At 48.2% G+C, this 18,527-nt stretch overlaps 1 protein-coding gene across 1 annotated transcript in view; it reads right to left on the minus strand.

Moving 5' to 3' along the window:
- The window catches only part of LOC116974691 (deleted in malignant brain tumors 1 protein-like), a 63,001-nt gene extending 46,716 nt beyond the window's left edge, over positions 1-16,285 (minus strand). Inside the window, exons 1-5 of the mRNA XM_033023411.1 lie at positions 16,217-16,285; positions 15,287-15,501; positions 14,581-14,700; positions 11,070-11,215; positions 796-1,110 (exon numbers count right to left, since the gene is read on the minus strand). Coding sequence (XP_032879302.1) covers positions 796-1,110; positions 11,070-11,215; positions 14,581-14,700; positions 15,287-15,501; positions 16,217-16,285 — 865 coding nt within the window. The remainder of the gene's footprint in view (positions 1-795; positions 1,111-11,069; positions 11,216-14,580; positions 14,701-15,286; positions 15,502-16,216) is intronic.
- Between the last annotated feature and the right edge of the window lie 2,242 nt (positions 16,286-18,527).

The following is an 18,527-nucleotide window of genomic DNA, read 5'->3' on the forward strand; positions in this document are numbered from 1 at the left end:
AAATCACAGCCATAAGTGGCAGTTTTTTTTTCAAAAATCATGAAAAAGCAAAACAGGAAGTGGCCATGGGTGGCGATGGAAGTCAATTCAACAGCAACATTTAAGATGCATTTGGACAATCAAGTGCAGGCAGGGGTGGAGGGACAGGGGGTCACGAGCAGCCAGATGTATCATGGACTGCAAGAACCATCCCAGTGTTGCATTTTCTCAATATCTTTCTTTACTACAGTAGCCCCATGTGCATCAGTGCTCCCAAGGGTCTTGACATTTACTGTACTCTTCCCTCTTCCATGTGGTCCCACACTTGTCCAGATTAAACTCCATCAGCCATTTCTCTGCCCGTATTTTCAACGCATTATTCGTTTATTTTAGGGATACAGCGCGGAAACAACCCTACCACCCACCGAGTCTGCGCCAACCAACGGTCACCCTGTACACAAGCACCATCTTACACACTAGGGAGAAGGTACAATTTTTACCGAAGCCAATTAACCTACAATACGTCTTTGGAATGTGGGAGGAAATCGGGAAAACGTGCAAACTCCATACAGACAGCACCCGTAGTCGGGATCGAATCCGGGTATTTGGCACTGTAAGACAGCAACTCTACCACTGCACCACTGTGCCCCCACTGAATCTATGTCCTGCTCACAACCTTCCTCATTTTTCCACAATTTTCTTATTCTCTGGAAAGCAATTCCTGGACAAGCCCTCAATAACCAAACGAATACCTGTTTCAGGTTAAAATTGCTGACCACACACAATGCCCACACCCCGAGCGCTATCTACACTCACCTGAGCAGGAGACTCCAGCGTACTCTCCGTGTGTGCAGTTATTCACCCCCCATGGGCTGGCAGGACACTGGTCGAGGGCAGGCTCTGTCCCGTTACACGTCACCCCATCCAGCCAGATGTTCCCAGTGGCCTCTCCGTAGGAGACAGCTGTTGTTACTGACCGTGCCGTCCCACAGTTCAACACTCTGCAGACCACGTTCCCCGCATTGATATCCCAGCTCCTGCCGCAGATGGTGCCCCAGGTGGAGTTATGATAGACCTCCACTCTCCCGGAGCACATGTTGTTCCCATTCACCAGACGGAGTGGGACAGAGGCTGGAACAGATACAGGGTCAACAAAGTAATTCAGCAAAACTTCACTCAGCAATAACTGCAAGGATTTAGAATCACAATGTTATACATCATAGACACAGATACTTTGATGCTCCATGTCCATGGTGATCATCAAGTAGAAATTCCTGAGAGCATGTTTAGATGGGCAGCTTGGTTGTCATGAACAACAAATTTGCTGTCAATGTCAGCAAGACCAAGGAACTGATTGTTGACGTCGGAAGAGAAGGAATGAGGATCCATAAACCTGTCTTCATGGACAGAACAATTCCAGGGTGTGCATATCTCTGAAGATCTGTCCTGGACCCAGCACATTAATGCTATCATAAGCAAAGCCTATCAATGCCTCTACTTCCTCAAGAGATAAATGAGAATTGGTATTTCAGCAGATTCTCTCTTCAACCGCGACATGTGTACGGTCGAGACCATATTGATTTGTTGTATCATGGCCTGATTCGGCAACTCTAATGCCCAGGAACAAAGAAGTTGCAAAATATGATGAACACTGCCCAGCCCATCACAGATACTGACCTCCCCACCATCGAAGGGATCCACAAGAGTCACTGCCTCAAACACGCAGCCAGCATCATCAGAGACCCACGCCACCCTGGCCACGCTAAATTCCACCCCTGCCATCAGGTAGACATTGCAGGAGCCTGAAAACCGTGACCTCCAGGCTGAAGGAAATGTTTCTTCCTTACGCCCATCGGACTATTATACACTACAACATCCAAATAAGATCCAACGTATATAGCCTCGGGACAGTATTTTTAACCTTATACTACCAATGTCTATTTATCTATTTATTTATTTATTTATCCGTTTGTTTTTTCTATATATACTGGATTTATTGGTGTTGTTTATTATGTGTTTTGCTGAGTAATATGTTTACATATCTGTTGCGCTACAGCAGGTGAGAATGTCATTGATTAGTTTTAGACAATAGGCGTAAGTGTAGGCCATTTGGCCCTTCAAGAACTAACTGACAGGGACACACAGAAAGAGAGAGTATCAGTAGGGTGAGAGAGGTTGAGGGAGAAAAATGTGTGTGTGAGAGAGAGAGAGAGTAGGAATTAGAGAGAGCAGGAAATTGACATTAAAGGAGAGCAGAGTGAAGGGATTAGTTTAGGTTGGAAAATGTGGAGAAAGTAGTGCAGTGAGATTGGGATCAATACAGGGCTGGGGGAGAGAGCGGGCAATGGGGTTAGTTTGGGGATTAAGCAGAGCTGTGGGAAGAGAGTGCGCAATGGGGTTAGATTGCGTGTGATACAGGGCTGTGGGAAGAGTGGAGTGGGGCAGTGGAACTAATTTGGGGATTGACACAGGGCTCGTGGGAGAGCATGGCACAGTGGGAATTCTTCAGGATTGATACATGGCTGTGCGGAAAGTACAGTATAATGGGATGATTTGGGTGTGATACAGGGCTGTGAAGAGAGAGTGGGCGGTAGGATTAATTTGAGGATCAATACAGGGCTGTGGCAAGAGAGTGTGGAATGGGATTACTTTAGGGACCGAGTGGGCAGTGGGATTCATGTGAAATTGATACAGGGCTATGAAGAGAGCAGAGCAGTGGGTTTAGTTTGGGGCTTGAATCAAGACTCTGGGGAGAGGGCAGGGCTGCGGGATTAGTGTGGGAATGATACAGAGCTGGGGGGGGGGGGGGGGGAGCTGTGGGATTAGTTTGGGATTGATACTAACTTTTGATGAGAGAGAAAGGCATCGGGATTAGGATTGATACAGAGTTTAGTTTAGTTATTTTTTAGTTTAGAGATACAACTCGGAAGCAGGCCCATCAGCCCACTGACACCATGCTGACTAGCGATCCCCGCAAACTAACGCTACTGTACATACACAGGGGATCATTTACAATTTTACACAAAGCCAATTGGTCTACAAACCTGTATGTCTTTGGCATGTGGGTGGAAACCGGAGCACCAGGAAAAAGCCCACGCAGATTATAAAGTCATAAGTGATAGGAGCAGAATTAGGCCAGTCGGCCCATCAAGTCTACTCCGCCATTCAATCATGGCTGATCTATCTCTCCATCCTAATCCCATTCTTCTTCCTATAACCCCTGATACCCGTACTAATCAAGAATCTATCTATCTCTGCCTTAAAAATATCAATTGACGACCTCCACAGCCTTCTGTGGCAAAGAATTCCACATTCACCACCCTATAAAGAAATTGCCCTTCATTTCCTTCCTAAAGGAACGTCCTTTAATTCTGAGGCGCAGACCACTAGTCCTACAATGTCCCTCTAGTGGAAACATGTGCATTTATGTAAACAACTCATGGTGTACGGACGCTGTTATGACTGGTAGTCACTGCTCTGCTGACCTGGAATACCTGATGATAAAGTGCAGGCCCTTCTATCTGCCTAGAGAATTCACATCGACTGTTATCACTGCAGTCAGGGCCGGCGGGGCCCAATTGGGAACAATTTTGGTGAACCCCAGATTCCCAGCCAAGGTCTGTCAGCCCAGTTATTTAGTATATATTATGAAATTGTACACTGTGTGAATGTCTCCTGCTCCCTCCCGTTTGACTGTCAGTAGCTCCGCTGGCTTCCAACATTTACCGTAGCTGCTAATTATATGATTGGACATAATGCCCTTGGAGACAGCAGTTGATTGGACGGGAATTTTAAGGCAAGCTGGTTGGTGATTGGATGCAACACCCTTAGAGACAGCGTTTGATTGGCCGACAAATAAAATTGTCAAATAGGAAAACAAAAATCGCTGGTCGGTGCGAACTCAGTGGACTATCTGGTTGTATCTCCAAACTAAACAGTATAACATGCAGGTATATTCATTTAAAATTAAATTCAGTGATTATTTCACATGATTTCTCACTGTGTAAAGCTCAATATCTGATCAATTTCTGTTTAACACGTTTGGTCTGCCGTGAACATTTTTCTCTCCCAAAACAGTTCATATCTAGCAAACCGATCAACGAACCAGACAGCAGCTGGCCGCAGTCATAGAAACATAGAAACATAGAAAATAGGTGCAGGAGTAGGCCATTCGGCCCTTCGAGCCTGCACCACCATTCAATATGATCATGGCTGATCATCCACCTCAGTATCCCATCCCTGTCTTCTCTCCATACCCCCGGATCCCTTTAGCCACAAGGGCCACATCTAACTCCCTCTTAAATATAGCCAATGAACTGGCCTCAACTACATTCTGTGGCAGAGAATTCCAGAGATTCACCACTCTCTGTGTAAAAAAACGTGTTTCTCATCTCGGTCCCCTTTATCCTTAAACTGTGACCCCTTGTTCTGGACTTCCCCAACATCGGGAACTATCTTCCTGCATCTAGCCTGTCCAACCCCTTAAGAATGTTGTAAGTTTCTATAAGATCCCCCCTCAATCTTCTAAATTCTAGCGAGTACAAGCCGAGTCTATAGATAGATAGATAGCCTTTTTATTGTCATCCAGACCGAAGTCTGAACGAAATTGAAGCAGTCATACATACAATACAATACAATAAAAAACAACAATAAACACATATTAACATCCACCACAGTGAGTCCACCCAACATCTCCTCACTGTGATGGAGGCAAAAGTCTTAGGGCTGCAGTCTCTTCCCTCCTCTTCTCCTTCTGCGCGGATTGTATCCAGTCTTTCTTCATATGAAAGTCCTGACATCCCAGGAATCATTCTGGCGAACCTCTGTACTCCCTCTATGGCAAGAATGTCCTTCCTCAGATTACGAGCCCAAAACTGGACGCAGGTGTGATCTCACCAAGACCTCCTAGTTAATGGGGGTTTAAATGGTTTAGAGATGTTTAGAGGGCTTCAAATGGGTTCAGGTGTGTTTAGAGGGGCTAGAAGGGGTTTAGAGCTGTTCAGAGGGACCCAGAGGGGTTTAGAGATGTTATAAGCCCCCCGTGAGAAATTGTATTTCTCTGAAATTGAAGATAGACATAAAGCTGGAGTAACTCAGCAGGACAGGCAGCGCAGCGACTCTGGAGAGAAGACCCTTCTTCAGACTAAACTGAACTCTCGTCGGTGAGAGTACTTGTGATTGTCTGAAGAAGGGTCTCGACCAGAAACGCAACCCTCTCCCCAGAGCCGCTGCCTGTCCCGCTGAGCCACCTTCAACTTCAGAGCCAAACAAAAAACACAGAGTGCTGGAGGAACTCAGCGGGCAAGGCGGCTGCCTCACCCGCTGGGTTTCTCCAGCATTTTTGTCTACTGCAAAACGTCAATGATTCCGGGAATGCCGAGGTGACAGGGTGAGAGAGCTAGAGAGAGACGAATTGGGAACGGAAGAGAGCGTGCGAGAGAGAGAGGGAGGGAGGGAGCAAAACACAGAGAGACACAACGTGGGTCGGTAGGTGAATGACTAACCTGCACACCAGGAAGAAGCCGGGGCCCTCACTCATGATGGTGAGTTTAAAGAAATTCTCAACGTGTCATCGATCTACATTCCTCAGTAAATGTAATTGTGTTTTAAACAAGTATTAATGACGCCGCGTGAATTTTATTCAAAGGAACACGGCGTCATTAATACTTGTTCAAAACACAATAACATTTACTGAGGGATGCGGATGGATGCATTGATGACATTGCATAACAACGTGTTAAGTACTTGCTAACGTGCCAACAGTACTAGTTAACAAATCGTTTGTGTCTGATGACCGTGCAGCGGTTGTTATACACAAAGATCCTACAGTGGAGCTCTGCTACAAGATCTTTGGTTATACATGTTCGTTTAAAAAAAAAAATCCGGATGGCGAATAAAAAAAAAACAACTTTATTTAACAAAGAGAATTCGTATTTCCGTACGAAATACGGAACATTAGTGCGGGACCCCCCTTAGGCACGGGGCCCAATTGGGAGCAATCGGTCAAACTGGCTTAAGGCCGGCCCTGACTGCAGTCTATGTACCCCCGGACGCTAATGCGAGGCTAGCAATGAAAGAGCTGTTAGCTGCTATCAGTAAACAACTAACTGCACACCCAGAGGGGGCTTTTATTGTTGCGGGTGATTTCAATCACTCCAACCTTAAAACTGTACTCCCCAGGTTCCATCAACATGTCTCCTGTCCAACCAGAGGAGACAATATTCTGGATTTAGTGTACACTAACATTGCTGAAGCCTACAAAGCCCTCGCATTCCCCCACCTGGGACAGTCTGACCACCTCTCTCTGTTCCTGCTCCCCAAATACACACCTCTCATCAGACGTGTGAAACCAACTGTGAGGACAGTGAAGGTTTGGCCTGAAGGGGCTGTCTCTGTACTACAGGAGCAGTTTCAGCAAACAGGCTGGGGTTTGTTTGCCACCCAGGCCACCTTTGACTCTCAAGTGGACATTAATACATGCACCTCATCTGTTCTGGACTACATAAAATCCTGCACCAACAACGTCACAACCCACAAACAAATAAAGACCTTCCCTAATCAGAAGCCGTGGATGAGCAGAGAGGCCAGACACTTGCTGAAGGCTCGCGATGCCGCTTTTAGATCTGGTGACGCTGAGGAATACAGCTCATCCAGGGCCAACCTGAAAAAAGGAATCAGGAGCGCAAAACTCAAATACAAACGGCAGATCGAGGAGCATTTTCAAAACAACTCCGACCACAGACGCATGTGGCAAGGCATCAAGTCCATCATGGACTACAACAAAGTTAACACCCCCCCCCTACCCCCCCCCCAGTCAACGCCTCCCTTCCTGACGAGCTAAACTATTTCTATGCTCGTTTTGATCGGGACAATAAAACACCAGCCATCAAAGCTGCCCCATCCCCGAATGAACAACCCCTCAGTCTCTCCACCTCTGCTGTACAAGGCGCACTGAGCAAAGTGAATGAGCACAAAACTGCCGGCCCCGATGGCATCCACGGGCGTGTGCTCAGGGCATGTGCTGGACAACTATCCCTGGTCTTCACTGACATTTTCAATCTGTCACTGGCCCAGGGTGTCATCCCTACTTGGCTCAAGACCGCAACAATCGTGCCAGTGCCCAAACAGTCAGCTTCAGGGAGTCTCAATGACTTTCACCCAGTGGCACTCACCCCGTCATCGCAAAGTGCTTGGAGCGACTGATCCTGGCTCACCTCAAATCCAGCCTCGCTCCCACACTGGACCCCCATCAGTTTGCCTATCGGCCCAACAGGTCTACAGAGGACACCATATCTGCGGCTCTACACTCTGCCCTGACCCACCTGGAGAACAACAACTCCTACATCAGGTTGTTGTTCATCGACTTCAGCTCCGCATTTAACACTGTCATCCCCGCCAGTCTGATCACCAAACTCAGTGGACTTGGCATCACCACCTCCCTCTGCAACTGGACACTGGATTTCCTAACCAACAGACCCCAGTCTGTTAGGATCAACAACCTCACCTCCTCCACTCTGACACTGAACGTGCCACAGGGCTGTGTGCTCAGCCCTCTCCTCTACTCCCTCTTCACCCATGACTGCGTCCCTATGTATGGCTCCAACGCCATCATAAAATTCGCTGATGACACCATGGTGGTAGGACTGATCAGGGACAATAACGAACCAGCCTACAGGGAGGAGGTCCAGAACCTGGCAGCCTGGTGTGCCAACAACAACCTCATCCTCAACTCAAAGAAGACAAAGGAAATCATCGTAGACTTCCGGAAGACCAGAGGTGGCAGACATACCCCCATCCACATAAACGGGAATGAGGTGGAGCGCGTCTCCAACTACAAATTCCTCGGGGTACATATCTCAGAGGATCTGTCTTGCTCCCTCAACACCACCAAACTGATTAAAAAGGCGCAGCAGCGCCTCTACTTTCTGAGGAGGCTTAAGAAAGTTCACCTGTCCCCCCAGATCCTGTCCAACTTCTACCGTGGTACCATTGAAAGCATCCTGATCACCTGCTTCACGGTATAATAATGGATGGGATTTATATAGCGCCTTTCTAGATACTCCAGGCGCTTTACATCGCATTATTCATTCACTCCTCAGTCACACTCGGTGGTGGTGAGCTACTTCTGTAGCCACAGCTGCCCTGGGGCAGACTGACGGAAGCGTGGCTGCTAATCTGCACCTACGGCCCCTCCAACCACCACCAATCACTCACACACATTCACACACAGGCAAAGGTGGGTGAAGTGTCTTGCCCAAGGACACAACGACAGTATGCACTCCAAGCGGGACTCGAACCGGCTACCTTCCGGTCGCCAGCCGAACACTTAGCCCATTGTGCCATCAATTAAAAAGGCGCAGCAGCGCCTCTACTTTCTGAGGAGGCTTGGTATGGTACGGTATGGTACAGCAGCTGCACAACAGCTGACAGGAAGGCACTGCAATGGGTGATGAACACCACCCATCACATCATCGGTGCCCCGTTCCCTGCCATGGCTGTCCTCCACCGCACACGGTGTCTGAGACGGGCTGGGAAAATCATTAAGGACCCCTCTCACCCTAACCATGGACTATTTGCCCTCCTCCCATCAGGGAGGCGGTACAGGAACCTCAGGTCTCGCACCAGCAGGCTGAGGAACAGCTTTTTCCAAAATACCATTATCCTGCTGAACTCACAGGCCCGACGCTAGCTATCTTTTATACCCTTTTATCTGTATATATTTATTTACCTATGTACTAGATTAATTTACCCACATTGTACATATTGTTTTAACCAGTATTTTACTACTTTGCACTCTGATTAGATGCTAAACTGCATTTCGTTGCACCTGTACTCGTATTTGTGCAATGACAATAAAGTTGAATCTAATCTAATCTAATCTAATCCTCTCCAGATCTACTATCCAAGCCTTTCACTATTCGGTAAGTTTCAATGAGGTCTTCCCTCATCCTTCTAAACTCCGGCGAGTACAGGCCCAGTGCCGTCAAACAATACGTTAATCCACTCATTCCTGGGATCATTCCTGTAAACCTCCTCTGAACCCTCTCCAGAGACAGCACATCCTTCATCAGATATTGGGTCCAAAATTGCTCACAATACTCCAGATGCAGTCTGAACAGCGCCTTATAGAGGCTCAGCATTACATTTCAGTTTTTGTATTCTAGCCCTTTTGAAATACCTTCTAGCACACAGGGAGAACGTACAAACTCCACACAGACAGCACCCATAGTCAGGATCGAACCCATGTCTCTGGCGCTGTAAGGTAGCAACTTTACCAATGCTGCACTGTTTTTCCAAACCCTGTGAGCTTGGGGCGGGAGTTACCGATTAGAAAGGAAAGTTACAGATATAGGAACAAGGAACTTTACCACTGTTGTGGGGCGAGAGCAGGATAGTGGGATTAATTTGGGGACTGATTCAGGGTGTGAGGAGAGAGCGGAGCAAAGGGATGTTTGGGGAATGACAGAGAGATGTGGGGAGAATGCGGGGCAGTGGGACTGGGAGTGATGCAGTGTTTTACGGAGAGAGCAGGACAGTGGGATTAATGTAGGGATTAATACAGAGCTGTGGGGAGAGAGGCAGTGGGATTAGTGTGGAATTGATACAGGGCTGTGTGAGTGAGCGGGGCAGGGGAATTAGTTTGGCGATGTGAGGAAAGAGGAAGGCAGATTAGAGAGGGGGAAGAGAGAGACAGGAGGGAAAGAGAGAGTGAGGGGAGGGGGAGAGAGCGGGAAGAGAGAGAGGGGAGGGGGAGAAATGGGGGCAGAGAGAGAGGGGAGGGGGAGAAATGGGGGCAGAGAGAGAGGGAGGGGGCAGAGGAGATGGGAGAGGGAGAGGGGCAGAGAGATGGGAGAGGGAGAGGGAGAGGGAGAGGGAGAGGGAGAGGGAGAGGGAGAGGGAGAGGGAGAGGGAGAGGGAGAGGGAGAGGGAGAGGGAGAGGGAGAGGGAGAGGGAGAGGGAGAGGGAGAGGGAGAGGGAGAGGGAGAGGGAGAGGGAGAGGGAGAGGGAGAGGGCAACCAAGAGAAAACAGAATATGCGGCCACTGTTTGACAGATGAGGTTGAAACAGAGGTGCATTTCCTCCTAAAATGGAAAAAAAATTGACAAAACAAGGAAAGCATACTTTGACAAATTCAGTGTGGCAACCCCTGATTTTAAAGAACTAGATGATACATCAAACCTAAGAATAATCCTTGGCGAAGGAAATACGGCACATCTTGGTGCACAATACGTAACAACATGCCATAACTTGAGACACGGTGAATGACCAACATGCACATATGTACGCACACACTAATTGACATTAACTAACATTAAGAAATTAATATTGAATTGCTAAACTTGCTATTGTGTTGTACTGCTTACAGCTGCAAGAACGTGTAGCAATCAATAAAGGGCTATAGGCCTATTGCGAGTTTATGTACAGGGACATATCTATCCATGCACTGTATACTTGTATTTATACTTATGCATTTTAAATATGTATGTCATGTTTTATACTTTGGCAATATAACAATGTTATTTTTATCATGCCAATAAAGTTTTTAAATTGAATTGAAATTGAATTGAATTGAATTGAGGAAGAGGGAGGGGGAGAGGGAGGTGGAGAGGGAGGGGGAGAGGGAGGTGGAGAGGGAGGGGGAGAGGGAGGTGGAGAGGGCTGGGGAGAGGGAGGGAGAGAGGGAAGGAGAGAGGGAGGGAGAGGGAGATGGAGACAGGGAGAGGGAGGGGGAGAGGGAGGGAGAGGGGGAATGAGAGAGGGAGGGAGAGGGAGATGGAGAGGGAGATGGAGAGGGAGAGAGAGAGAAAGAGAGGGGGGAGAGGGGGGAGATGGAGAGAGGGAGAGAGGGAGAGAGGGAGAGAGGGAGAGAGAGAGAGAGAAGGGGGAGAGGGAGAGAGGGAGAGACAGAGAGAAGGACAGAGACAGACAGACAGACAGAGAGAGGGGGAGAGTGAGGGAGGGAGGGAGGGAGGGAGAGGGGGAAGTGTGTTGAGGTATTGGAGCAGGATCACTGCTCCCTTCCACTGCCCAGGGCAGCGTGAAGCTGAGTTTGTCGGGACGAACTGAGGAAGGGTACGAGGGTGACTTACGGTTCCCTGTGACCCAGGCGTGGAGCAGCAGAAGGGTGAAGCAGCGCACCAGATCACGGGGCTGCTGTACCGCCATGTCCATCGCTGCCTCCTCAGCACACTGTGGCTCACCCCCGGGGACTGAGGCTTCTTTTAACTCCCACAACCTGGACATTTGCATGGGAGTGACGGAGGTGGGGCACAGTCTGAAGCACAACACTAACTCCCTGTTCAAATGGCAGTGGGCAGACCTATTGGTTGTTGTAAATCAGTGATCACTCCATCCCCAAAACCAGTGTCCGGGAGCGGGAACCCCCTTCTCTACCTCTCCCTAAACCAGGGGTCAATGGGCAGTGAGGGGGAACAGGACACTGGCTCAATCCCCTTCGGTCTCTCTTACCTTAGGGTCACTGGGCAGTGAATAGGAACAGAAGCCCTTGCTAATTCACTCACACTCTCTCACACACTATCTCACATACTCTCTCATGCTCTCTCTCTCTCACTCACTCTCTCACTCACATCCACTCACTCTCACTCACGCTCTCTCTCACGCTCTCTCTCGCACTCTCTCACTTGTACACTCTCACAATCTCTCACACATACACTCACTCACTCACACACACTCTCATTGTCACAGTGGATGGGAGGCCCTTGCTAATTCACTCTCTCACTGTCTCTCTCACTCTCTGTCTCTCTCACTCTGTCTCTCCCTCTCACTCCCTATCTCTCTCACTCCCTGTCTTACAATCTCTCACGCACTCTCATAGAAACATAGGAACATAGAAAATAGGTGCAGGAGTAGGCCATTCGGCCCTTCGAGCCTGCACCGCCATTCAATGTGATCATGGCTGATCATCCAACTCAGTATCCTGTACCTGCCTTCTCTCCATACCCCCTGATACCTTTAGCCACAAGGGCCACATCTAACTCCCTCTTAAATATAGCCAATGAACTGGCCTCAACTACCCTCTGTGGCAGAGAGTTCCAGAGATTCTCCACTCTCTGTGTGAAAAATGTTTTTCTCATCTCGGTCCTAAAGGATTTCCCCTTTATCCTTAAACTGTGACCCGTTGTCCTGGACTTCCCCAACATCAGGAACAATCTTCCTGCACCTAGCCTGTCCAACCCCTTAAGAATTTTGTAAGTTTCTATAAGATCCCCCCTCACTCTCCTAAATTCTAGCGAGTACAAGCTGAGTCTATCCAGTCTTTCTTCATACTCTCATCTCTCCGTCTCTCTCACTCCCTGTGTCTCTCACTCTCCCACTTGCAGACCCCGGCGTCACTGGGCAGTGATGAGGAACAGGAACCCTGGCTGATTCAGCCCACACTCCCTCTCTCTAGCCCAGGAGTCCACGGGCAGTTATGGAGAGCAGGATCCTTGGATGATTCTTTCTCTCCTGTCAGGGGTTACTGGACTGGAACAACACCGGACAGAGTAACCCAGGATCAATGGGCAGCGATGGGGAGCAGGAATATGGGCTAGATGTTGGATGACTGGAGGGTGGCTATTGTGAATCTATTTAAGAAGGGCTGCAAAGAAAAAGCCTGAGAACTATACACCAGGGAGCCCAACATCCATGTTACAGGAGGGGATTCTGGAGAATCAGATATATTTGGATTTGTATAGATTTGCATTTGGATAGATGGGCTGATTAGATATAGTCAGTGTGGTTTTGCACATTCGGGATCGCGTCTCACTAATTTGATTGAGATTTTGAAGAGATAACCTATAATATGGACAAGGGCAAGGCCACAGCTATTGTCTAAATGGACTTCAGCGACATCTTTGATAAGGTTCCTCAGGGTAGGCTGCTCTGTAATGTTGGATCGCATGGTATCTATGGAGACCCGGCTGACTGGACACAGAATTGCTTCATAAAAGGAAGTTGAATTCAGTTCAGTTCAGTTTCATAGAGTCATAGAGTGATACAGTGTGGAAACTCGCCCACACCGGCAAACAATGTCCCAGCTAAACCAGTCCCACTTGCCTGCGCTTGGTCCATATCCCTCCAAACTGTCCTATCCATGTACCTGTCTAACTGTTTATTAAACGAGGGGATAGTCCCAGCCTCAACTACCTCCTCTGGCAGCTTGTCCCAAAAACCCACCACCCTTTGTGTGAAAAAGTTACTCCTCGGATTCCTATTAAATCTTTTCCCTTCACCTTGAACCTATGGTCTTCGATTCCCCTATTCTGGGCAAAAGACTGTGCATCTACCCGATCTATTCCTCTCATGATCTTATAAACCTCTATAAGATCGCCCCTTATCATCCTGCGCTCCATGGAATAGAGACCCAGCCTACTCAACCTTTCCCTATAGTTCAGACTCTCGAGTCCAGGTAATATCCTTGTATATATTCCCTGTACCCTTTCCAGCTTGACAACATGAATGAATGAATACGTTTATTAGCCAAGTATTCACATACAAAAAATTTGCCTTGGTGCTCTGTCCGCAAGTGACAACATGACATAGTGACAGTTAGGAATGACACATAAAACAGTAAACATTAATAATGAAACATTATTGATTAAACATGTGAATTAAATAAAATACCAGAGCAAAAGGCGGCTACAGATTTTGGGTTATTGTGTAGAGCTACCACTCGTGAAGAAAAACAGTTTTTATGTCCGGCTGTGGCAGCTTTGACAGTCCGGAGACGCCTTCCAGAGGGAAGTGATTCAAAGAGTTTGTGGCCAGGGTGAGAGGGGTCAGAGTTGATCTCACCCGCTCACTTCCTGGCCCTTGCAGTGTACAATTCGTCAATGGAGGGAAGATGCAGCCAATAACCTTCTCAGCTGATCGGACGATTCACTGCAGCCTCCGGGTGTCATGTTTGGTGGCTGAGCCAAACCAGACCATGATGGAGATGGTGAGGACAGACTCTACGATGGTCGTATAGAATTGGACCATCATTGCCTGGCAGATTGTGCTTCATCAACTGCCGCAGGAAGTACATCCTCCGTTGTGCCTTTTTGACTGTGGAGTCGATGGTGGCCCCCCGCATTAAGGTCCTTGGAGAACTTCAAAAACTCCACAGATGTGGTTGTGGTGTTGTTGATGGTGAGTAGGGTGAGGGGAGGGGAGATCTCGTAAAGTCTACAATCAATTCCACTATCTTAGGAGCATTGAGCTCCAGGTTGTTGCGACATGGCTGAACATGATGCCAATCTAAAAAAAGTACTACACCATGCTAAAGACATCCATCTCAAGCTCAACCCTCTACAATGCAGATTTCGTGTCACAGAAGTCAACTACATCGACCATGTTTTCACCAGTGATGGTCTCAGACTGGACCCATCCAAGCCCACTGCCATCAACGAGATGCCAGTTCTCACTGACGTTACGAGTTTATAGAGATTCCTGGGAATGGTCAACTACATGGGGAGATTCTTTCCCAACCTCAGCGATATATCTGTCCCCCTGCGGGAACTGGCTCACAAGAACACTGCCTGGTCCTGGTAACCAGAGCACCAAAGAGCTTTCGAAATCCACAAGTTGCAACTGGCCGGTGCTCCAACCCTCGCCTACTTTGCTTTAAGGTTGCCAGCGACACTCACATGTGTCGCATCCCAATATGGACTTGGCACTGCTTGCCTACAGACTTCCACTGCCGGTGACTGCAGACCTGTTGCTAACGCCTCCCGTACCCTGACAGAAAGTGAACAACATTATGCCCAGATCGAAAAAGAACTGCGCCGTGGTTTTTGCCTGCACAAAATACTTTATTTTTGGCAAATCTGTGACTGTGGAAACGGACTCACCAGCCGTTGAACAAACCCATTCACGCCGCCCCGGCTCGCCTGCAATGGATGATGATGCAGCTACAGCATTTCGATTTCACTATAGTCTACAAAAAGGGCAAGGACATGCACATAGCTGACACGCTATCAAGAGCCCCACGCAAAAACAGCCCTCAGAACAAGATCAGTTCACAGTAATGATGGTGTCATACACAGAAACATAGAAACATAGAAAATAGGTGCAGGAGTAGGCCATTCGACCCTTCGAGCCTGCACCGCCATTCAATATGATCATGGCTTATCATCCAACTCAGTATCCTGTACCTACCTTCTTTCCATACCCCCTGATCCCTTTAGCCACATACCTACTGAATGCCGAAGCAGACTGCCAGAGCACACGGTTGCCGATGAAACGTTACAATTACTGTCTTCAGTCATCCGGGCTGGCTGGCCGGATAAACAACACAGTACCCCACGCTGTTCGCCCATACTACCTAGTTCGCGAGGAATGGTAGTACAGGATGGGGTTATAATCAAGGGTCAAAAAGCAATCATCCCAGCTGTTCTTCAGGACAAGTATTTTGGCGTTGTCCACAGGGGCCACCCCGGTGTGGAAGGGTCCCTCCAACAAGCGCAGAGCATGTTTTACTGGCCTGGTATGACTAAGTACGTACGCCAAAATGTCGAAGTCTGCGCTGTCTACAACAGCCTAGCACCACACTAACAGAAACAACCTTTACTCTCACACCCTGTTCCTCCTCTGCCGTGGTCCATGGTCGCTACCGACATATTCGAGTGGCATGGAAAACTCTATCTGGTTCTCGCTGACTCGTATTCGGGCTGGTTCGAAATTGACCTACTCCAAACCATCACATCCGACGCAGTCATCCAAAAGTTGTAACTGCACTTCTCCATGCACGGTGCCCCTGCACGTCTCCTGTCTGATAACGGCAGTCAGTTCACCAGTCAGTGTTTAAAGAACTTTGCTCAATGATGGGATTTTCGCCATGTTACCAGCAGCCCTGAATTTCCACAGCCAACGGCCTCGCAGAACGGGCAGTCTGTAGCGCAAAACAATTAATGGAGCGCTCACACCTTGCTAAATCTGACATATATTTGGAGCTGTTCAACTTAAGGAACATCGCCCGTGACCCAATACTGGGGTCTCCAGCCCAACGCCTGATGTCTCATCAATCCTGTGCTGCCCTGCCTATGCCCCAGCAGTTGTGCAGCCACAGGTCCATTCACCTCCTGTTGTCCATAAACAACTCCAGCTGAAATGGGACGCACAAAAACAATATTTTGACAAGTCCAGTAAACCACTTAAATGTCTCTCTAGTGGGCAAGTCGTTCGCCTTCAGACCGACAAGGGCTATGGTCGTTTGGGCCACATTCACAGCCCTGACAACGAACCGCGCTCGTACCTGGTAAGCGCCGATGGAGGCCTTTACAGATTCAACCGTCAACATCTCCTTCCTGTGAAGGAACCACATCCTGCGGCTCCATATCGAGAGGTCACGCATCTGATGTACCCTCATACTGTCAGGCTGACTCCTCTCTTGCGCTCAGCTGCTGCAGAGCAACCACCGACCGCGCCCCCTGCAGCCTCACCACAACGTTCGGCGCCCCACTCACCGGCTTCGCCGCCTCCAGTCTGCGGGTCTCCGGCACCGTCCCCGGTCACGTCCCTGGTGAAAGGAGGAGACGCGGATCTATACCGCACGCATCCGGGATGGGTCTGCAGGCCGCCCCTTAAATATGGAGATTTTGTGTAACCATCTATACGTCCCTGTATGCGGTATTAGCGTTTCGGGCACTGTATTATTTAGCCATTACGTGTTAGTGTGTTTCTGCTTATTGGCTTGCATTTAATTGTGCTTCATTTCATTTCTACAACGAAAGATGTAGATTGGTTACTTCACACTAACCAATTGTAGTGCCTTATTAGTAGAAGCTTCGCGCATTATGCTGTTTATATTATCAGAACTCAGCTGATGCTGGCATGAGCTTGTGTTGCTACACTTGCTATAACAACATGCTGAAGTGTACTGTAAGTGATCTTTAATAAAGCTATGTTGCACCATGTTGTGCGAACGACTGGGTCATTTGCATCTCGGTGCTTCGGTTTCCTCCCACTCTCCAAAGACATACAGGTTTGTAGGTTAATTGGCTTTGATACAAGATTGTAAATTGTCCCTATTGTGTTGGATAGTGTTAGTGTACGGGGTCATCGTTGGTCAGCATATACTCTGTGATGTATCTATAAGGTGTAAAGTCTCAATCTCTAAAGTCCAAAGCAGCATGAGCCCATTCGGCCCATTGAGTCTACTCCACCATTCGCTGAGTTACTCCAGCACTTTGTATCCGTCTTTGTTATAAACCAGCATCTGTTTCTACTCCAAATACAGCCTAACCAAAATCATGTTCATACATCATCGGAGCAGAATTGGGCCATTCAGCCCATCAAGTCTCGTCCACCATTCAATTATGTCTGATCTATCTTCCCTTCTCAACCCCATTCATCTGCCTTTTCCCTGTAGCCTTTGACATCCTTATGCCCCTGTCCCACTTAGGAAACCTGAACGGAAACCTGAACGGAAACCTCTGGAGACTTTGCACCCCACCCAAGGTTTCCATACGGTTCCCGGAGGTTGCAGGTGGTTGCCGGAGGTTGCAGGTAGTGGAAGCAGGTAGGGAGACTGACAAAAACCTCTGGGAACCGCACGGAAACCTTGGGTTTGGCACAAAGTCTCCAGAGGTTTCCGTTCAGGTTTCCTAAGTGGGACAGCGGCATTACTAACCATGAACCTGTCAACCCCGCTTTAAGAATGCCCAATGAGCCGGCCTCCACCACCATCAGTGACAATGAATCCCACAAATTCACCACCCTGTGACGAAATAAATTCCTCCTCATCTCTTTTCTAAAGTTATGTAATTTAATTCCGAGTTCCCTCTGGCATAGACTCTCCCACTAGTGGAAACATCCTCTCCACATCCACTCTATATAGGCCTTTCACTATTCTGTATGTCTCAATGAGGTGTCCCCTCATCCTTCTAAACCACAGTGAGTAGAGGTCCAGAGCCATCAAATGGTCATCATATGTTAAGCCAATCATCCCTGGGATCATTCTCATAAACCTCCTCTGGACCCTCACTTGTTGTCAGCACATCCTTCCTCAGATACGTGGACCAAAACTAACCACAGTATGACAAATGCGGGCCGACCTGTGCTTTACAAAGTCTCAGCATTACATCCCTGCTTTTACATTCTAGAGTAGAGGGATCTAGGAGTACAGGCACACAGTTCCCTGAAGGTTTCGTCACAGTTAGGTAGGCTGGTGAAATATGATACATTATGACAGGCAGAACCTTTTCCCAGGGTGGACATTTCAAAGACTGGACGACAGGGGTTAGAATGAGTGGGGCAAATTTTAAAGAAGATGCATGGGACAAGTTTTTTTACACTCAGAGGGTGGTTGGTGCCTGGAACTCGCTGCCAGTGTTCTGGTGGTGGCAGCTACATATTTTTAGTAAAACAACATAGAAACAGGCCCTTCGGCCCACCGAGACCATGCTAATATCAGAGGATATTTTTAAGGCAGAGATAGGTAGATTCTTGATTAGTACAGGTGTCAGAGGTTATGGGGAGAAGCAGGTGAATGGGGTTAGGAGGGAAAGATAGATCAACCATGATTGAATGACAGAGTAGACTTGAAGGGCCGAATAGTCTAATTC

This window comes from Amblyraja radiata, chromosome 6 (genome assembly GCF_010909765.2).
Source record: "Amblyraja radiata isolate CabotCenter1 chromosome 6, sAmbRad1.1.pri, whole genome shotgun sequence".
Lineage (NCBI taxonomy): Eukaryota > Metazoa > Chordata > Chondrichthyes > Rajiformes > Rajidae > Amblyraja > Amblyraja radiata.